General features: G+C 39.2%; 1 protein-coding gene across 2 annotated transcripts in view; it reads left to right on the top strand.

Moving 5' to 3' along the window:
• fbxl17 (F-box and leucine-rich repeat protein 17) overlaps positions 1-23,001 on the top strand; it is a 280,850-nt gene that overhangs the window by 189,131 nt on the left and 68,718 nt on the right. For both annotated transcript variants that reach the window (XR_008570043.1, XM_054773275.1), the window contains exon 9: positions 907-983. Coding sequence is in view for 1 of the 2 variants with exons in the window: in XM_054773275.1 (XP_054629250.1) it covers positions 907-983 (77 nt within the window). In the remaining variant the exon portion in view is untranslated. The remainder of the gene's footprint in view (positions 1-906; positions 984-23,001) is intronic.

The raw sequence follows: 23,001 nt of genomic DNA, 5'->3' as shown, positions 1-23,001 counted from the left end.
TTTTATTTTTATTTTGTATTGTACTTTTCTGAAAAGTAATGTTAAAATCCCGTCTCGTCTCTTGTCTTGTGACACCCCTGGTATGGAGTGAAAATGCCTTCAGCAAATACAGTGTAGCCCAGCAGTTTGCTCTCCGACTGTACCAAAAATTAACCAAACCGTGAGCTTAAATGCGGGGTTCTTCCTCTGCCAGCACATGCTCATGTTTATGGACCGGAATTGTATTTTTAATGAATTTATGGGTGCGCTAAACGCGGAACGCTGCAAACTGAGGACCACCTGTGCTCAACTACAAAAGACATTTCAAGGTTTTTTCTGTCATCCATGTTAATGTGAATTTTCCCTCTTCTCTCCCCTTCTACATATTCATGATGGAGCCCCCGCATCACCATCAAAACAATTCCTGCTGAAGGTTAATAGGTCAAATGCGTTGATCAAAATCTGGTTGTAGCACACACACTTCTCATTAGAGGCATTTAAAGAGAATCACTTGATACACATTTCCTGATCTTCCCCATGGCCCTCCCTAGTGTATACTTTCATTTCTTTTCACAGCAAACGCACACACACGCCACACCGGTGCTTTGGGCTCACAGTGTGCTGAATGCAGATTGAACTCTTTGAAGTGAACAAGAAAAAATGCTTACATACAGTGCAGTGGGGCTTCTGCGTTCTAAATTAATCAGATCAGGTTTTTAATAATGAATGTGCATGTTAACCATGTGAAGAGATGTGACCCTGCAGCTGTTCTGTTTAACCTCTACTGTACTGCAGAAGAATTCAGTGTTGTTTTGTTTCCATGACAGTCAAATATGCCCTGCGGCACAAAAAAATAGGTAATAACAGACGACGGTGGACGCCTCGGGCAAAAAAGCTTAAAACTGTTTTGTCTCTGTTCCGCTGTAGGTGTGTGGAAATCATCGCCAAGGAGGGGCGGAGCCTCAAGGAGCTCTATCTGGTCTCCTGTAAAATCACCGACCACGGTAGGTGATACTTTCACTCCCTTTCTTGCCGCCGCTACCGGCCTCCGACATCATTATCGTAATCGTTATTACCCACCGGCACTACCATGATTCAGGCCAGGGCTCATTTTATTTTTACAGCTTGGCCAACGTGAGGCTCGCAAACAGTAAAATTATGATTGAAAAGTTTGATGCGGGATAGTGTCGGATCTCCTCTGTGGTCCTCCTACTTCCTACTGCAGTTTACAACTTTAAGTGCAGTTTTTTTTTTCTATATGAAACCAATCACAGGGTGTCAGAGAAAAGGGTTGTACATTTAAAAAAAAATCTAAAGTAAATGTGTTCCATGCCACTTTTTATTTCAGTCGTAAAATAAAAGGACATTAAACAAATGAAAAGGTCCTAAAATATTGAAACCAGTGATGTAATAAATAAATTGGCTGAAATAAATCATTAAATAAATTAGTTGGTCATGAAATAAATAAATCACCCATTAAAGTTAATGAATAAATAGGGTCATGGTTTCAAAATTGACTTCATCAATAATCATTTTAATTTAGTGATTCATATTTAAATCAGCAAAAATATATTTTATTTAAAAATATATGTTTATTTCTATTTAATGTATTTGCATGTATGGGATTTGATTTTATACATTTCCAGGTCAGCAAAAGTATGTATCATAGTCATTGGAATATTAGAACCTAAAATAAATAACATGGAGCAGAAAAATGGCTTCACTGAATTGTTGCCATAAAGTTAGAAGCGTACAAAATGCCTATACTGGGGGTGTCACAAGATCTCAAGGTTAAAATGTTTTACGGTTTGGATTTCTCGTTTAGAAAAAAAAATCATACCATTTATTAAATGAATTCTGTCTATGTCTGTTGTGTATGGTTTATTTGTTGTTGTTTTGTTTTGTTGGGTCTATTACCATCTGGCAAAGGGACTGCTGATGAAAATTAGCCTTTCGGCTAACTTGGGTACATTTACTTTCTGCAAAGAAATGTTGATTAATGTACATTGCCCCTTTTTAAAATTAAAGAATTTGAATTTGAATTGTGATTAATTTATCAAATTAGTCACAAAATAAATGAAAATGAACTTGATCATTTTGCTCGCCTCAATAGAGTGCCATGTGCATGCAAGTCTGTTTTCCTCGTCTTCCAGGAAGAAAGTTCACTCTGTGCATTGGTTTTCAGCACCTTGGAACATTTGTTCCATAGACCAACGGCACGACCCCTTTTGTCAGTCATGCAGTCTCTTTGTCTCAGTGGGTGGAGGCGGGGTCGGTAGCATACACACAGAGTGCAGAAAAGTGTAACGTAGTAGACATTAAATTAATAGATTGCAATATATTGTCATATATTTTTTCATTGTACTTTTCTTTAAAGTAATGTTCAAATCTCATCTCATTCTTGTAGACCCAATCTCATACTGTATATCGTCTTGTCTCGTAAACTGAGTGTATTGTGGCACCACTAGTCTACTGTGTATTATTAATACTGTACTAAAGCATAAGAAAGGAGGGCTATTTTCTACTGCGATCGCCCCTCATTCCTGCCGGGTTGTGCTGGTTGTCATACATGTTGCTACAGTGTGGCTACTCTGCAACACAGTGACTTGTGTGAGTTACAGTGGCAATAATCACCTTGGCCTCCCAGAACCTGAACCTCTAATAGTGTGGGCGTGCGTCTTGTGTGGTTTGATGAATGACTCCCACGTCCTTAAAGTGCATTAAAGCAGCAAGCAGCGTGCACAGTCACCCTCCTCCTTTTCTCTTTCTGTCTCTAATCCTTTAGAACAAGATAAATTGTTGATATCTGATCTTCTTCCTTCAGTAATGACCCTTCTGGCCCTCCAGTGCGGCCTCTTTGTATTTTTGCATGTCCTTCCACAATAGCGAGGCCTGCTGTAGGCACTAACACAATGATTGGTGGGTTTCCTGCTTTACTCTCTGATAAATTGAATAACAGAAATTACATCTGCCAAGCTGCTCCCTGCCCATTTTTTCTCCGTGCTCATCTCCTGTGCTAATTATTTTTATTAATGGCCTCTCTGAGTGCATCTGAGATGTCCACAAGCCTCTTACATTTTGCTTTGTCTTCCAAGCTTCTGCTTCCTGTGTGTGAGGCAGGGTTAGATGACGGCAGCAGAAAGCTACCAAACATGTAATTTTACCCCCGCTGCAGATGTTTTTTTGGCAATTATTTAGAGAGGAATACATGGAAAAGTAGAGACAGAGTTTTTCTTTTTTTGTGAGGTAATGATCTTGCTGAAAGCCCTATTAGTGCCATGAAAACAACCTTCCTGGATCCTCTCTGCCATTCATCAAAAACATGCAAACCAATTAGCCTGAACACGACTTTTTCTGGCAATCTAAGCGGCTTTGTTAAACACATGCATTCTGGGATTGACTTCTTATGAAACCCAACTTCTAGAAACTTCTCTCAAGTTGCTCCTCTACACTTTTAATTAGGTACTACTCAAACTTCTACATGCTTTTTTCTCTTCTTGTTTCTGCTGTATTCACAAACTACTTTACACACACACCATATTTGGATAACACTGTTATGATATGAACAATTCTGTTACATCTTTTTTTGGTCAACTCCAAATGATATCCAATGCATGACACCAGAGTCAAAAGTCAGAGCAGTGCACGCTCCCTGTCACTTGCTTGACTTTAAACTGTCAGGGTTATGCAATATTTATTCATTCGTTTTTTTCATTTTCTACCCCTTATTTTGAATATCGTCTTGGCTCAAAGGTGCCTTGGAGGCAATGCTGACGATATATTAGGGGCCCCTCCTAATATAGCAGATGCCACTGTTGTTTTTTTCTCTTTCCAATATGTATTTTCTTAATACAGAGCCATGATTCAATTATCATATATCATTATCATATATACATGTGTTCCTTATAATGCCACTTTGGTCGTCATTTCCTTTGTGTGTGTGTGTGTGTGTGTGTGTGTGTGTGTGTGTGTGTGCGTGTGTGTGAGACGTCTGCCTCGCAAGCAGTTGCCATGAAATGTGGCATGACAGGGTAAAAAAAATGGGAGCAATTCTGTGCCTGCAACATACTGGTACAAAAAAAAAAAATCCACTTGTTTATAAAGAATCATTTTTGTTAGAAGATACATACATGTAATTTAACAAAAGCACTTTATAGTGGAGTAGTGTAGGTTTCTTTGAATGGCACTTACCTGAGACTAGATTTACACAACCTGGTTCAAGTGACATAATTTCATTTTTATTTTTTTTTTACCCTATGTAGAAAAGACCAAAACAATATGAGTTGGGAGATGTAGGTTTACAGCCTAAGTGGACAGATAGGACACTTCCTGCCAGAGCATGAGCCTGACTTACAATCACAATACACAATACATGGATAGATGACTTATAGATAGATGACTTATAACCACATATTATGGAAAACCAAAGCATACAGCATTCAATATAGTCTAAGACAGTAATTCTCAACTTTTAGGTTTGGGTGGCCGAGCCGTTTTCAGTGGTTTGCACATCTTTGCCTGTGCAAAAAAAAAAAATACATAATGTGATGACTCGATGCACCTCGTGTTCTTGTCTGTGCTATTAGCTTGCTACGCCGCCCCAAGCGGGAGGGTGAAGGACATCGATTGGGGACTTAACGTGCCTTCCGCCGACACACAGCTGCAGATACCTGCTGGAGAAGAACGCTCCTTAAAGACAGAGACAGCGTTTTATCGATGCAGCTCACGTTGCAAACAACCCCTTTAAATCAAAGATATTTGAGAAGTTTGAGTTGAAAAACTTCTGCCGTTTGGGTCACTGCTGGTGATGGTGATGGTGATGGTGATGATGATGGTGTTGGTGTGTCCCACAGCCAGACCAGTTGAGAACCACTGGTCTAGAGGGAGAATGATACACAGACAAACTACATTGTGAACTAACGTGTCTGAAAACTGGAAATGACGCAATATGTTACAAATGCCTACGTCAACAGCCAAAGGAGGATCCTTTGAAACCTGTAACCTGTTTAGAAAGAATTCTATTAGAATTTATATGCCAAAGAATATACATTCGTCCCTCGCCACTTCGCAGTTCGAACATCTCTCTCTCACTCTCGTAGCGTTTTTTTAAATAATTAATTAATCAATGATTGCTATTTCGTGGTTCACTATGGCCTATTATTAATAAAAAAATATTGAAAGACAAGTCATATGTAGTATTGTGGGGGTCTCATCTATAAAGCTTGTGTCCGCACAAAAAGTTGTGAAAAGTTGTGTACGCCGTTTTCCATGCCAACTATGCTACCTACAAAACCACAAATTCACTTGAGAATGTGCGCAACGTTATGCACCCTTTATAGTTGGCTTACGCACTTTTTGGAGACATGGCAAAAAAGGTCCCGCACAAACACAGCGCTTGAATACTTCATCATTTTATTTGATAACGTATTCAATTAATATTAATTATAACAAACAGGTTCTAGGGATTAAGTTTACAAGACACAAAGCTAACATGACCTCAGTGCTCCGTTTCTTGCTTTTCCTTGGACAGTTAATCAAAAAAATAAGACCATGCAGGGCCTTTATTTGTGTGGACAGTGTCAGGGCCGTGTGTAAACTTACTCTTTCTTTTTTCACAAATGATGATTTCTTTTGTTGTGCTTTGAAGTAACACACAGCATTAGTTTCTCATGAAATATAATTCTAATATACCTATACATATATAGTTTGCTGGTGTTAATGTCATCATTAAGTTAAATCATTTTAAAACATCCGTCTGGAATAACAGCAATTAATTTTTGACATGACGTCTTCATCCCCGTTTTGAGTCTTTGCATCCACCTTTAAATGAAAGAGATTTTTCTAACTTCTACACATAAGTATAACTAAAGTGTAGCATCAATTAGAAAACATGTAGAAACATGCACACTGGAAATGGAAATGTGTGCCTTGGTATCGGACCACTTTTTTTTGCCTCGGTTGGTTCTGCTCCATTCACACAGAAGGCAGCAGACGTGCTGTCACGCAATCTTTGTTTTGTTATGCCACTGCTGTGTCTTCCAAATACTTTTTCCAGATTTTCCAGCTCCATTTATGTGCCCGCTTCTTCATCCTCGTCGTCTACCCACCTGCCGTGTGTGATTCCAATGCAATCAAGGCTCTTTAAATGTGGACGCCACACTCATGAGTCACTGTGCATTGACCTTCTATGTTGAAGTGGAGGAGGGGAAAGGGCGTAACTTGAGGCAGAGTTGCGTAGGCACACATCTCCTCAAGGTGGAATATATAAACCACAAATTGCGTGAATGTGTGCGTATGCCACTTTTTTTTGGATGAGGCCAGTGTCAGTAATGTTACATTGATGAGACATTACCTGACATTACATTACCTAAACACTGCATGGAGTCATGTCATAGACAAAACAAGTTCTCCTCCCATTTTGTGTGGAAGTGGTACATTTTATGGCTTCTTATTTAGTCCTTCTTTCCCAGTGTGTTTGCAACCTTTTCTTAAATTTAGAATAAATAAATTGGAGGCTAGCATGTTAGCTCGGTAGCATGCTATGCTTAAAGCGGTGGTCATCTCTTGTGTCCCTGCAGTGATCCCGTAGACTGTGCATAAGAGTTGTGCAATATGGTGTAAACAAAGAATAATAGCAGTGTAAATGTGGCTCAAGGGGTGTTATTTCATGTTTACGGGGCTCTAATAATGGTTAAAATGGTATTTAGAAAGTCATTAATAGGTTTTCTATGCTCTAGCTATTAATATTGAATCCTACTTTGCGGAAATTCACTTATCGCAATCGGAACCATTTAACGACTGTGTTGTGATGTACAGTATATCATTATTGCAAGAGGCTGTAATAGATTTTGCGATATGGATTGTAGGTCTTCCCACTGTTTTAAATCAGTGGTTCTCAACTGGTTTGACTGCGGGATCCAACATGACCCCTCAATGACAAGCGGGGACCCAAATTATGCAGATTTTTCAACTCTACCTTCTCAAATATCTTTTATTTATCTATCTATCTATCTATCTATCTATCTATCTATCTATCTATCTATCTATCTATCTATCTATCTATCTATCTATCTATCTATCTATCTATCTATCTATCTATCTATCTATCTATCTATCTATCTATCTATCTATCTATCTATCTATCTATCTATCTATCTATTTTACAAAAAATAAAATAAAAAAATAAATAAAAAAATCTTATTTTTAAAGGGAACGTGTCCAACACAACATGAGCTGCAGCAATGAAACGCTGTCCCTCTCTTTATGGGCGCTCTTCTACAGCAGTTATCTGCAGCTCTGTGTCGGACGGATGGCACGTTAAGTCCCCACCCAATGTCCTTGGAACTGATTACGCGCGATAAACGAGGGATTACTGCATAATGTTTCATATTTGTGTTGTTTCCTTTAATAAATTATTGCTTATTTTCCGTGTTGTCACTGCCCAATGTTGATACTCGTGTATTTCCTTACATGCATTTTGGACACATTTACAGCCATTTGATGGAATACATTTTAAGAGGAAAAGATGTGATAGGAATTAAATCCGACCACCTACATGTATTTTCCATAAACAAAGGATGTTTCAATTGGCAGCAGAAATAAAAGTAGCACAATTACGTCAGTTTGAAAGCCAATCCTGATGAGAAAACCTGCTGGGCCATTCTGTCAGTAGTGATCAGCCCCTCTTTCACAGACCTGCACTGTATCTGCAACTCACCTGGAGCCTTGTCGCTATCACACTGCTACACTATATTGTTTCTGTGGCGAGTGTGTGTGTGTGTGTGTGTGTGTGTGTGTGCGCGCGCGTGTGCGTGCGTGCGCACAGTTATCTTACCCACCGATGCCCACCTGCTCTAACCAGGAGACACAAAGAGCGACCTCGCCACCTCCGTTCTTTACATATGTTAATTACTTTTCACCCAAGAGGCTGCAGACGACCTCTTACCTTGTCAGTCGCGGCCTCTCATGTACATCTGCGCCAGTACAAGATGGAGCGAGGCACCTGTGGGAGAAAGCATGAGCGAGGAGGAAACTACATAGCTTCAAGTAATCAGAAAGCGGGAATAATTACATTGCCCTGGCAGAGTGCTTCAAGACAAAAGTCCTTTGAAATTCTTTTTCATATTGACACTGTTGGCTAACATCTGGAGCCTTTCAAAGAGAAGGAGAGTTATTTCTAGTTCACCTTTAAATCTCTGAGGTCTCTTTTTGTCTATTTTGGAATGCGGAGGATACATTAGGGTGTATTTGTCAAACTGCACTACATCACTACAATCTTTGGATCTAGGGACTAGGTATTGTACTTTTTTAGTTTGTGTAAGTTAACTCATCTACTCCTGAACAGCTGCACACAAAAGGGTGAACGTTTGTCAAAACATGCAGCCTTACTGTGTTTCCTGTGCTATTATTTTGCTGATAAAGACACCACATGGTGACGCTGGCATTAAAACCTGAAAGGTTAGTTGGATTGACTTAACATTTCTCACAGCTCTACAAAACACATCCTGTAACTTGTGATTGGTTGAAAAACATGGTTGGCATCAAACAAAACAACTTACCGCACATTCTGGACTATAGCTGCTACATTTTTCACACGCTTTGAACCCCGCGGTTTGAAGTGGACTCTAAGATCACGTTTTGAAGTATTATGCAGCGATTGTGTTTTGATCTGACAAATCTTAAATAAATTTGATCAAGTGTAGAATTACTACAACTTCCGGATTGCAAGGTTTATAGTGTGTCTTTCTGTGTGAATATCTCATGTGGCTTGTAGACAAGCGCAGCCTATAGACACTACCGGTCAAAAGTTTTAGAACACCCCGATTTATGCAGTTATTTATTGATCAAGTCCAATGAATAGCTTGAAATGGCACAAAGGTAAGTGGTGAAGTTACAGAGGCTAAAAAAAAAAGGTAAGATTACCCAAAACTGACAGATAATGTATATCTCTGAATTATACAAAGAGGTGAGTTTCAGGGGCCACAACATGGGTCACCAATTTAAAGCTGCTCTGCAGATTTGGAGGCTGTTCAAGGCTTGGCAGTTTGTGCAACTAATTCCTACAGGTGTTCCCAGTTCTGGAGCACTTACTACCTCGTCTGTCTGCATAAAAACATTGTTCGGAACACACTGTGGTACTATACCGTCGTGAACATCAGTTGAACAGAATTGTACTGGAGAAAATAATTTAAATGGCAAGAAAAATGGGATTTAACAATGGAAGAGAGACAGAGCATCTTAATACTTAAAAACGTAGGTTTTTCCTCTAAAATGTTTGACTTTTTGCTATTTTTTTTTCTCAAATTTGGTGTTTGGTGCAGCTTATATACAGATGTGGAATTTATGGTACTTGCAGAACAAGCAACTAACTGTCCATCAGTCATTTGGCATTTGTCTAATGATTTTAAGGATTTGAGGATATCTGTGTTTACATGCATGCCAGCATGTCTTTAAAGTATTTGTGTCACCACGGGGTGTCCTATTTTTATTTATGATTGTACATTTTAGACAAAAGGCTATGTTTAGTGAATCACTTTCACTCCATATGGTGCACATTTTTATGACGTCCAGCTGTCTTCATTTTTAATTCACCCTCTCATATTTGATTCTTTTCAAAATGTATTTAACATGTAGCTAATAATTAGGTCGCTTCCCCTTTATCCAGAACCAAACCTGCCCCCCCTCTCATCTTTCAGCCTGCATCACTTTCATCAGAGGTGGTTTTATTCAAAATGGCCAGAACATTGATAGATGGACTTCCCAATCCCGCCTCTTTTGGTGGAGAAACTTCAAGAATGAAATGTGGTTGTGTGTGTGTGTGTGTGTGCGCATGTGTTTCCTCTCATGACTCCAGATTTGCAAGCATGTGACTGTGTGTGTGTGTGAGATGTTTAAAATGAGCATACTCCTGATTGGTGCATTCTGTAAGGCAGCGTGCTCTCTGGACAAAAGTATTGGGACGCATGCTTAAATGGTGTGACAATGGAAGAAGGTTCTTGGGAAGCCTTTCAACAGGGATCTTGGGAATTTGAATTCATCCAGAAGAACAGTCACTGAGGGCGTGACTCAGTCCCAAAGGTGTTATTCCACACCAAATTCGCCCAACCATGCCCGTTTTGTGCACTGAGACAGTCATGCAGCAGTCACATTACAGTCATGTAATGTGAATATTGTTCCCTTTTTCAGCAGAAGGAGGCAATTAGTAATTACATTTGTCCTTCATCGCATCACGGTGCACTTTGCTTGCAGGCTCGTAATAAATCATGCTGTTTTGTCGTTTACTGTTAGTGTAAAAAAGAAAAAAAAAGCATATTTAAGCAAATTGTATGTATTTTTGGCCTAAGTTAAGAATTTTAAAGCATACAAATGCCTAAATGAATAAATCAAATACAAGGCATATAAATGTCACATTCAAAGGTTAAAAGGTTTGAATTATCACAGGCACAATAATCCCGAACAAAAATCCCTAATAAAAACACGGGCTACTGTTGCGGGCATAACACATGGGAAGCTAAAACTCAACTCTGAACCCCTGACGCCACTTTCTGTCCGTCCCGCCACTTAGCTCCTCTAGGGAATAGCAACACACACGAGCATGAGTCTTAGCTTTGTCTTAAAAGGCTTATTTTCTGTTATTATGTCTACTATATCGGGTAATACGAGTGTAGAGGTGATTATAGGGGTGTTATTTCATGTCTAGAGGGCTCTAATCATGTTAAAAAAAAACATATTTAGAAGGTTGTAAACAGGTTCTCGATGATGAAACTACGAAAATATGTTATTTATAAATAGGGAATCCTACTTTGTGGAAATTCACTTATCACCGCCGGGCCTGAAACCGCGATAAATGAGGGATTACTGAACAGTGAAACTTCCCAAGTCAAATACTCCAATAGTGGCAGAGTTAAGGAGTTTGGCCAAAATTGTCTGGAAAACTTATACTTTAGAAGTCCAACAAAACTTGGAGTGTGATGCCAGTAAATCTCATGAGTATCTATCATGAGTGTTTTGCTTTTTTTTTTTCTTTTTCTCGTGACACCTTTGAATGATACCACTCGTGGCAACAAGGAAAAGTGTGATGCCAACCATAGAACCAGAAACGTGTTTCGACATCAGAGAGGGATAGTCTGCTTCTGCAATATGAGCAATGCAACAAGTTCTCACAATGCTGTATTAATTCCAGGCTTGGTAGATTGGTTTAAGTTTTATTACACAGTGGTTAACTTCTTTTTACACTGTTACTTAAAACATTGCCTGGACAGTCAATAAGGGTGTTAGGATGTGCGCAAATTATTTTACTTGACATGATTTACAAACCACTTATTTAGTGATGAGGCGTTTGTGTTGTGCGTCGTGTAAGACGTCACGGGTGAGTCTTTAAGCTTTAGATACTGTAGTGTCCAGTTTAGTGTTTAAATCCAAACACTGAGCAAGTTTCTTGCAAGGTTTTTGATAGGCTACGTGGAGAATGTGACACACGACTGCAGGCACGACACTCATTGAACGACCTAATCCCTTACTTTTGTGTCATCTTTCTTTCGGCTTTACATCCTTTAAATTTGTGTCCTGTTTTTTTCCTTGAATGTAGATTGTTTACTAATCAGCATACAATGTACGCTGATGTAAACCCCAGATAGCGTAATAGCTTGTTTGCCCCGCTCACTCAGGCGTTCAGGAGGTAAATAATGTAACTCCTCAAAAGCAGTTGATTAAAATGCGGCCCAGCAATGCAGTAAGATTTATGCTGGTTTCTAAAGGGGAGCGAGTCAATAGACGATCTATGTCTGAATCAGAGCTGCAGGCATGGTTGCGTGTGTAATTGTGTGTGCGTGCGTGTGTGTTAGATTTATAAAAAACAGCTAGTAGACTCACCTAGCGGCACAAGGCTAATCTCTCATTGTTTTATATTAACAGTCACACAGGTTTCAGTAAAAAAAAGTGACTCTTGATGTACCATTCTTCTCAATATTTGGGCCAAATTTTGCATTATGTGGCCTTTTTTAATGACAAATGTGGAGAATATAATCAAAGTAAGGCTAACTAATTACCGGCTCATGGCTATTTTTGTCTTAATATTGTGATGGAATTCCAATTTTTATGACCTTTTGAATGACAAACCAGAGGGCAGTGACAAAAGCTGCAAATGCCTCAGACGTAATCCTACCTGTCAACCCTCCCCTTTTCCTGGGAAGCTTTTGTATTTTGCCCTTCTTTCACCCTGCCCTCCCGTCTAAATACTTTCCCATTCCTGTTTTGTTTTTGCTATTAGGAGAATGTAACGGAACTCACTACAAAAGCCATCCCCAATTAATGAATTAATCATTACTTCATTGTAAATGCTGCAATTGGCATGTAGTACGTAGCTCTCTTTTCCAAGTTCATTAATGGATGTTTGAATGGGTGGCACGTGAGGTGAAAGTGGCGCCTGAGTTTGAACAGCCGAGGAGTACAAGCATTTAGGCAAGGCCACCCCACCCCCCGCTCAAGTGTATCATAAGTACACTTCCATAGACGTCCACAGAGCGCGTGGCTGGCTTTATACATTTTAATACATTAGAATATGGCATGCTATTTGCACATTGGAGAGGTGGAAATGGAATTAGTTTCCATACAGTCCATTGTCCTGTGCTCTCTGCTCTCTCCACTGTTTGCCTTATGTGGGGGGGGAAAGTGAGGACTTAGGCCGTCGACCATGTTACTGATCACACACACGCTTTCTCCGATGGACCCCGCAACGTGGATTACAGCTAAAAGTGCCTACAGACACTGCATGCTTGAAGAAAAGAAAGCGGTGATATTCTTGCATATAAATGCTGCAAAGGCCCCAGTAACAATTGTATTCACATGTCATGAAGTGTCCATGATCGAGCTGCTCAGTTTCTTCCCTCTCACTTCCTGTCAGCTCCGAATAATAAAGACGAGTAGTTGTAAAGTGTGCCCCGGGACTCAATATGTCCATGTTATTGTTCCTCATAAAGCTTTTTTTTGTTGTTGTTGTTGTGTTTATGGATGTGAAGTGGAGCATTTTTGCAGTTTTTTTCTGATTAGCTACCGCAGCCTCACATGCGTACACGCCAGCAAGCATCGCCTCTGAGGAGCCTGCGGGCAGGTATAACGGCATAAGGACTTTGTGGTTTCTCCCGGCTCTCTGTGGTAATTCCTTTTTTAAATTTCCTTCCACATTCCGCTGTCTTCCTTCCTCATCTCCAGCCACCTCCGGGTTTCTCCCAGGTGCGAATGGAGCTGTCCTGCGGATCACGTGGGTGTTGATGGGTATTGGATGCCACATTTAGGAGTGTTTAATAGTTAAAGATCCCTGCTGCTTGTTCTATAGTTAGCTTCCATTCCCCCTCTGATAGTGGTTGGCCGCATCCTAACCAAAAAGACCCTTAAATGTTTTGTGTGGGTCATGTTTATTTTGCACTCTTTAATGCCATGATAATCAACTGCAATTTGTTGTATATTTTCTTCCAAAAATAGTATTAAAGAAAAAATAAATATTAAATCACTCGATAAAATACACATTTTAAAAACACATTCTTCTATAACTACATTCAGCGTATTATCAATATATACTCTATATGTGTATATAAGTAGTATGCTGTCATCTTTCAGAAATATTAGTTTAAAGCTGGTATAAATCCACTAGAGAAACTATTTTTAGAAATTACTGCGTACTTGCAGTTTAGGAAAATGTCAAAGTATTTTGAAAAAGTGTAGATGTTGCAATAGCAGAGTTAGTTTTTGTTGTATCTTTTTATTTCACTTCTAAGTACAATAGACTCGCGAAGTTCAACGCTAATGTCATACAATTTGAAAATTGACAATAATCCGGGGGGGGAATATGCCTATAAAGTAGTACGAAAAAGGTTACTTTGTTTATAATATATATATTTTCCAATAATTACAACTTAATTTAGTTTTTTTTTGTTGTTGTTGGTCTGTTTCTCATAATATTATGAATTTAAAAAAACAACATATTAAATTTTTTTCTCGTTAGAATACAACATTTTTCTATTAATATTTTTACTTTAATTTTGTAAAATAACAGCTGTTTTTTCCCCCCGGGTATTTCTACTTTCTTCTTGTAATTTTTTCCTCGTAACTATGACTGTATTCCTGTATTTTGACTTTATTCTCATAGCGTACTGTAGCTTTTTCCAGAACCAAACTTTCCATAAATTACATTATTTTGTTTTTCATAATAATATGACTTTTACCAAATATTTTTTTGTTAATATTTCAGCTTTATGCCACTAAAACTACGTTATTTTTCCTCATAATATTATGACATTAATCACAACTTTTTCTCTTTAGTTTACAACTTTTTTCTCTTCATATTTTTACTTTATTCTCGTAAACTTACTGCTGATTTTTGCATTTTTGTTGCGTTTTTTTGTTAGTAGAATGTGCCGTGGTCAATAAAAAAATAAATAAAAATTCCCCGTGGGCCTCACTCTGGACACCCTCGGTTTAGCCTAATGTTGGTTCATTTGAAGTTCTTAAATCCAAGTTAAAACTTTCTTTCCAGAAGGTCACTCTGTGCCTTATGTTTGTACTTGTGTTTATTTGCCAGATAATGTTGTAACTAATCCCTCACAAGGTCAGCGCTGCTTGTATTGGGTGATTATCCCCCACTGTTTATTCATAAATCCCACTGATGCCTTTTCCTGCTGCTGTCTGTGACCATTGACCTGTCATTTACCGCCTATTGTTGCTTCTCCACCTCGGAGGCCGCCCGTCCACGTCGACATCCTCCTCTTTATCACAGCGGGAGCCCCCCTGCTTACAGGGAGGTTACTGTAGGATCTAAATGCAAAGCATATTTCTACTTAAAGCGCACTTTCATTTCAGTGCTCCTAATCTCCTATTTTATTATCTTCTCTCCGCTCTTGTCATCACTTTGTGGAGAGAAGCTTTCTGACTTGTTCCACTCTGTCTACCCACCCGCTCCAGCGTCCTGCTGTTACTTTTGACAGTGCAGCTTTAAATCATTCAGGTGACTTGGCAGTGGCAATAACGCGCAGCACATCAGCGCTGTTTGAATATCTTAGCTCATGACTCTTAAATGCGTCAGAGCAGCAGCAGCTCTGGCAAATAGCCTCGGTGTCAAACAGCGAGCTGCTCATCATTTCATCAATGCCGTTAGTGGAGCCCCTGCCATGTGTTTGTCTATGTACATGATTATATGATAAAAGGCTTTTGTAAATTGCTGCTCTTTAAACATAACATGCAGCAGGGGGGCTGCTGTCTTGTCGCACTGGTGATTTAGTGAGCAGAGTACATGTGCTTGACTGGCAGCAAGGTTGTGGCTCCCACCTTGAAGCCGTAAAAATTTTTTCTAAAAAGTTTTTTTTCCCCCCTCCACAATGACCTTGTTAGTTTGACAGCTACTACTAGCCTATTAGCCTTTTTGCAGCACGTGTTGCCATTTAAAATGTAATTAAGTACTTGGATTTATAAACCAATTATAGAGCAGGGGTGGGCAAACTACAGCCCGCGGACCACATCCGGCCCGCCAAGTGCTTGAATGCGGCCCGCCAGTTGTATTGAATTTAAACATTACAAGCTGGCAACATGACTTGCAAGTAGTCAGAGTCAATCTGCCTCACAAATGGTGCCAAACAAACACAAGTCAACAAATATGTGACGCACAACTGCACCTACCCACTGCACTGTAAAAAAGGAGGGACATTCACATACTCCTTAATAGTCAATGTTTTATTGTTCATGTACATTCCGGGTGTGCATGTGACACAAAGAGCGACAACGCACTAAAGAGGCAGCATCTTGTGAATTATTATTGTTATTATATTTTATATGTTTATTTTGAAGATGCTGAACACGGACCGCCAAAATTCACTCAGTGGCGTCCCTTATAAATTAAAATTGTATTTATTTTTAGATTTACATTTAGAAAAAATGCAACATATCTCAATTCATGCATATCCAATGTTCTAAAGCAGGGCTCGGGAACCTTTTTGCCGAAGAGAGCCATGAAACCACATATTTTAAAATGTATTTATATGCGAACCATATCAGAAAATGGATGGATGGATTAAAATGCATAGAAGTAAGTATTTTGAACATTATTTTGAACACTGATTTCTGGAATTCAGTGGATTTCTGGGAAAAAAAAAAATAGAATAAATGAAAAAAAAATCTGAATTTTTTTTTTAATTAAAAAAATAAATAATAATAAAATAAATACATTGTGTTAATAAATGTCTGAGAGCCAGATGCAGCCATCAAAAGAGCCACATCTTGAGAGCCATAGGTTCCCTACCCCTGTTCTAAAGCAATAAAATATTTATAATACAATGTTGAATCAAATATGTTAAATCAAAAAATATGTTAAAACATGTTTTCCTTGAATATCGGTAACACATAACATGTTTTTATTATTATTATTATTATTATATTTGATTTTATTTTGTATTTTATGGTGTTTTATTTTTTGGGGGAGTGATTATTTAAAAAAAAAATTATTAAATGTGTTTTTATATTTTGTAAGGATGTATTTCCTTTTTTATTTATTTTATTTATGTGGCAAGGATCAACAGCGAGTCACTAACAATCATTACATCACCACTACCCACACACCATGACTCACCGTTTTCATAGCCTGTTCTCACCTCTTATGTTTTTTCAGTCAGATTCAATCTTTTTTTTTTTTTTTTTTTTTTTGAGAAAAATAAGGGCTGCACGGTGGTCTAGTGGTTAGCACGTTGGCCAACACAGTAACAGCTTGGAGATCGGGAAGACCTGGGTTCGATTCTCCCTTGGGCATTTCTATGTGGAGTTTGCATGTTCTCCCCGTGTGCGCGTGGGTACTCCGGTTTCCTCCCACATTCCAAAAACATGCAGGTGAGGTTAATTGGCGACTCTAAATTGTCCATAGGTATGAATGTGAGTGTGAATGGTTGTTTGTCTATATGTGCCCAGCGATTGGCTGGCGACCAGTCCAGGGTGTACCCCGCCTGTTGCCCGAAGTCAGCTGGGATAGGCTCCAGCATACCCCCGCTACCCTAATGAGGATTAAGCGGTATAGAAAAAGGATGGAGGGAGAAAAATAAAATGTCCTCTTGGTATGCCTGCTACCTTAATATACTGTAGCATGAACTCTCTTAAGTCCATTTATTCACTTAATTAATCTTTCTTTTATTTTTCTCCTGAAAACGAATTAGATTTCCTGCTGTTGGTTGTGAAATATGAGCGCAACGTAATAGCTAGCGTTATTAATGTGTATGTATAAGGACGTTTAATGTATTCATTGGATATTTATATTTTAAAGTTGATACTATAATTACAGATATTTGTCAGAGTAGCTGTGCCCCTTTTTTCCTGTCTTGTTGAATGTTTTGTGAATAGAAGTGAAACGAGCTTATTCGTGATACCGTCATGCTCCGTCCCACTTGTCCCTCACCTCGGCCATCTTGTTGCATGTCCCGCATCTCCGTTCACCTTTACATATTCTAATCTGTGTCTCCTCCTGTCCTCGCTCCTCGTGTTATCAGTGTGTCCTGTAAAGCTTCATTTACAGAGTCAGCCCTAATCAGATGTGTACCAATGGAGGACAGTTTGTGAGAGCAGCATGCAGCCTGATAGATAGGAAGGCTTATCAGAAGGGGTGCGCGTCTTAAGCTCTCAATTATATGCGTGATGCCCGAAACGCAGGGAGGAGACACGTGTATGCATGGCTTCATGCACTTTTAGTGGCTTAGACAGGAGGTTTTTGTCATTCTTGTCAATGTGTTTCTGTCTCTCTCTAGTTTGACCCCCTCTGTTTTTGATTTAAAAGAGGCCTAACCATAACCCTCAAAGGCCCCAATATTATAGTATTTTTTCAACAATTTTATATAAGTCTAAGAGGTCCCACAATAGTGTATTGGAAGTGTGTTTCCCAAATCTAGCCTTGATGCTGGAATTTAGACATCTTCCGTGTCTGCAGCATTACTGCTAATGAGCTGTGTTTCTTCATGCCTGTCTCCAAGAAGCGCTATCGTGCACTTTATCCACTTTTTACATAACTTGTCCAACAAAATAGACACCACATATCACACACAACAGTAACATTAAGGATCGGCACAGGTGGACACACACTTCAGCGACACTAGCATAGCTGAATGTGAGCTACAGTACTCCCATTACACTCAGCAAAATCATGCTAGGTTAGTGTATTCACTGAAGAATGACAACAGGATCAACCTTACAGCTCCCACGGTTGACTGACTGACCGTTAGCATTCATTTTAAGAAGTGTAGTGAAGCCTCTTTTTACTTTTTTTGACAAAAAAAAGGTTTGACAAACAAAATGAAAGTGCCCACTTCATAAAACATTTTTGTCATACCGATACCGACGTCATAGGTAAATAAACCACTATAAAATAGGAGTGAAATGAAGTGGTGAGGTTGACATGATAAGGCCTTGTACAATGATAGCTGTAATCCTAACCATAAACAAATACAAAATGAAGTACAGTCGTCTCTTGTTTAGCGTGTTTAAATGGATCCAGATCAAGTGAATTTCCGCGAAGTGGGATTCAATATTAATACATTGAATATTTTTGAAGTTAGAGCATAGAAAACCTGTTTATGACCCTCTGACCCCTTTTTAACATTATCAGAGCCCGCCTTCATGCTCATATTATCTAATATAGTAGACATGATAAGTGATAATAAGACATAATAACTCACACGTTAACATTGGGAAAGTTCCTTGTTGTTGTAGCAGCTGGCTTTGTTTATACCACATTGTGCAACTCTCTCTGCAGGGACATAAGAGATGGCCGCCACTTTAAGCAGAAGAAATTACAGAGCTAACTAGTTAGCCTCCTATTTGTTTATTTATTCTAAACTTAACAAAGGGTTTGAAACTGAGTGGGGAAGAAGGACAAAGTAAGAAGCCAAGAATGTACCACTTCCACACAGAATGGGAGGTGAACTTTTTTTCATGATGTCATGTCCGACCATGGCTAACCCCATACAGTGAAAGAAAAGGTCATGTAATGTAAGGTAATGTTTCATCAGGGTAACATTACTGACGCCTAGTGACCAGAATACTACATATGACTTGTTTTTCAATATTTTTTGACTAATAATAGGCCATAGCCAACCACTAAGATGAAGATGTTGAGGTTTTCCTCCAGAGAACCTGTTGAAGTGTCCTTGAGCACACACACTGGTGAATAGGTGATTGAGGTAGACAGGATGTATACTGTACAGCAAGATGGACAATCATTTCACCATTGACATTGAACATTACATTCACCCTACGGTCTTTAGGAGAAAACACACCAAGAGAGGAAACAAGGGGTACTTCCAAGGCCACTCAGTGCTGTGTTGCACAAGGTTTGAAGCAAATGAAGCATGAAAACGTGAGCTCGGGGAGCCAAAACAATGAGTTGTGTTTGAAAATGTCCGCTGGAGTCGACCGGTTCAAGGCAGCTTATAGGACTGCAGAGAGAGAGACAGAACACTCATTTGGGGCTTTTGGAGAGCGATCACTACACAGCTTGACCTTGCTTTTTCTGCTTTGACATCACCGAAGCCTCCAGCCGCAGACAGCCATATGATATTTCATGCCACTAAAAATACGCTTATGTCTCCGCCTGTAAAATCTGACCGTCCCTTTAAATTATTTTACTGCCTATAAGCAACGAGCATGTAATAATCCAAGGAAAGGTTGTCTTCAAGGCGTCAAGGACATATTACCACTCCTTGCTAAAGTCGTACAATACAGCATACATACAGCGTCATGGCAAAATTCAATACACATTTTAATGTTCTTGTTAATATTAACTATTTCAATGCCAAAGACCTCTATTGACGTATTTTGGGTTTTTTTTCGTGGGAGCTACAGATCTTATTCATCTTGTGTGTGAATTTCTGACTTGTAGGAAATTTATTTCTGTCCCAGTAGGGGGAAACAGTTCTCTTTTCCTCCAACCGGCAGCGACGGATTGTCCATGAAGAAGACAGAGTGTGAGTTAAGAGAGGAAAATGGCGAAACACATGCAGAAATCGAGCGGAGGCAGAAAAAATACAGGCAGCTAACACTGGCACAGAGCTTGTCCGGCGGTGGATCTGCCTCAGTAGTGACACGATGGCGAAAGATAGAGGTGACATGGGTGATGTAGCTGACGTAGACACAAATGCAGGTGGCAGCCGAAGCAACAAGCTAGTGGTTAGCGTTGCTGAGCCATGTGGCGCGACACCAGAGCCTGACACCGGAAGCAGTTCTGAGTCGGGTGACTCAGAACCCGACCCTGATTCTTCTGACGAGTGGCTGCCGTCTGGATCGGTCAGCAGCAGGGATTCATCCCCGCATCCAGCAGACCCCACCGTCACTCTGCTTGAAAAAGCTTGTTTTCTCTGTTTTTGGTCAAAATCAGGTGTTTTTGCTGAAACTACCCTATGTTCTACCGCTAATGTCTAAAGACCCAAAAAGGCTAGTAACAAACTTTTTTTTCTGTTGTTTATGTAGCCCTAAAACTCAATTTTCTGTGGGTCTTAAAAGTTCAGCAAATGCCCAAAAACCTTGGCAGTATGGAGCTCTCTGCGCTGAACACGGCTGGCAGTCGATGGGTTAATAATGTTGAAACTATAGGAAAAAAAATGATTATGGCTCGATTACATTGACAGAGCTGATGACACACAATGAAAAAATCAATAAATAATAAAAGCATTCACGTAATAAAACACTTCTGTTAAACAGTCGTCCCGCAATATTGTGTTTTTTCTCAAATAATTAATGATTGCTACTGTTAGTCAAAACATATTAAAATACAAGTGATATGTAGTGTTCTGGTCACTAGGCGGCAGTAATGACACAAAACATTGATGAGACATGACCTTACATTACATTACATGAAAACTGCATTACCTTAAAAAAGTAATGAAGTCAGCCATGGCACGTCCGACATGATATAGTGGGAAAAAGTTCTCCTCCCATTCCATGTGGAAGTGGTAGGTTTTTTGGCTTTTTAACTTTCCAAGAAATACATTCAAGGCTAACTAGTTAGCTCGCTAGCTTGCTAACGTCCGTCTCGAGTCCTTGCAGCGTAAGAGTTGTGCAATGTGGTGTAAACAGTGAATAATAGGAGTGTAAAGGTGACTATAGCGGTGTTATTTCATGTCTACAGGGCTCAAATTGTGGTAAAAAATGTATTTAGAAAGTCATAAACAGGTTTTCTATGCTCTAACTATGAAAATATTCCATTTATTAACATTGAATCTTATATTGCGGAATTTCGGGTCTGGAACCAATTAACCGCTGTAAACGAGGGACGACTGTGCCGCTGTCGTCAGCCAGTAAACAAGTGGCAAATTCCAGTGAAATGAAGTTGTGATTATCAGACGCCCACCAGCGAGTTTTCTGAACCGTCGCCATCTTGGCTGTGAGGTCACGCCCAGCACACTTTCCGCAAGGGGATATAACACACATACAAGTATGTAGTTTGACTGGCAGTGATTGACACTGACAGATCTATGCAGGAACTGCAAGATACAAGACGAGTGATATGGTCCCTGTTTCGCTAGCCTTCAAAACTTGGCGTGAAACCCATATTGGTATTCTGATGTGTACAAGATATATTTGTAGAATAAAAAGATTTACTTACTTGCACGCTTTTCCGCGGTCCAACTTCTTCAGTTGTGTTTTCACTCGCAGATCCCGGTCTGATCCGAGCAAAGGTAGTCGGGGACAGTTGATGGCAGAAGCACCCAAACAACTGTCCTTGAAATGTGCCAAGCACAATACCGAAGAATGTGATGTGGCGAATGGCGTCTTTTGGAAATGTCAACAGGCTTACTCCATCTCCTTGAGTGTTTGACCAAAAGCCTCCCACACAATGAGCAGGCATAATATAAAAAAATATATATATAACAGCAACAGAAGATCAAACCAAAAATGCACCACAACAGTATGAAACCAATGTTATTTCATGCATAGTTCCAGGAGAGAGGGTTCTCGAAGGAAGGTCACTTCTTCATTCTTCTCCAATCTCTGACCGGTTTGTTTTGCAATGGCGAAAAATGTTTGGTTTTTTTTGTCCTCTAGATCCTCCTTCATTTTTCAACCAATCCCGCATCAAATAGTTCAGCTCATTTGGGCATATTTTGCTATCTATTTAGATATTTCAAAACATTCCCATATTTTCCAAAATCCAAAAATTCCACTTTTTTTTTTTCCCATTGAAAATGAATGGGCCATTTTTCAGACTTCTACCATTCACACATTTCTCAACCAATTCCAGCCGTTCCACCGTGAAACAACTCCACTCATTCAGTGCTTTCAAACTGACCTTTTTACATTCCCCAAATTTTCGTTTTTGGCAAAATTCACAGTTTTTGTAACACTACTTCATCTTATTATAATATTTCTTTCAACGTCCAGATTTCTCAATAATTTCAAGTCATTCTAACATCAAACGGTTCGGCACATTCAGGAGATTCAGGCTACCTGTTTTTCAGATGACAAAATATTTCGTTTTTCACAAAATTCTCTCTTTCTGTAAAAACATATCAATTGGTTTCTACTACCGCTTTTCTCAACTCATTCAAGCCATTCCAACATGAAACTCTTCAACACATTCAGGACATTCAAGCTACCTATTTTTCACGCAACAAAAATTTTAGTTTTACGCCAAAATCACACCTTTCTCTAAAAACGTATCAGTTGTTTCTACTACCACATTTCTCAACACATTCAAGCCATTCCAACATCAAACTGTTGAATATGTTTAGGACATTCAGGCTACGTATTTTTCGGATGACAAAAGATTTTATGCAAAATTATTACTTTCTTTAAAAATTTACCAATTGTTTCTATTACCACATTTCCGAAGCCATTTCAACATCAAACTGTTGACTACGTTCAGGACATTCAGGCTCCCTGTTTTTCACATGACAAAAAATTTTGCTTTACCCAAAATTCCCACTTTTCTCTAAAAACGTAATTGTTACTGCTGCCACATTTCTCAACTGATTTTATCCATTCCAAAGTCAAAATGCACTACTCAGT

This window comes from Dunckerocampus dactyliophorus, chromosome 4, assembly GCF_027744805.1.
Source record: "Dunckerocampus dactyliophorus isolate RoL2022-P2 chromosome 4, RoL_Ddac_1.1, whole genome shotgun sequence".
In the NCBI taxonomy this organism is placed as follows: Eukaryota; Metazoa; Chordata; class Actinopteri; order Syngnathiformes; family Syngnathidae; genus Dunckerocampus; species Dunckerocampus dactyliophorus.
The sequence above is the reverse complement of the archived record's forward strand: the minus strand, read 5'-3'. Positions and strand labels throughout refer to the sequence as shown.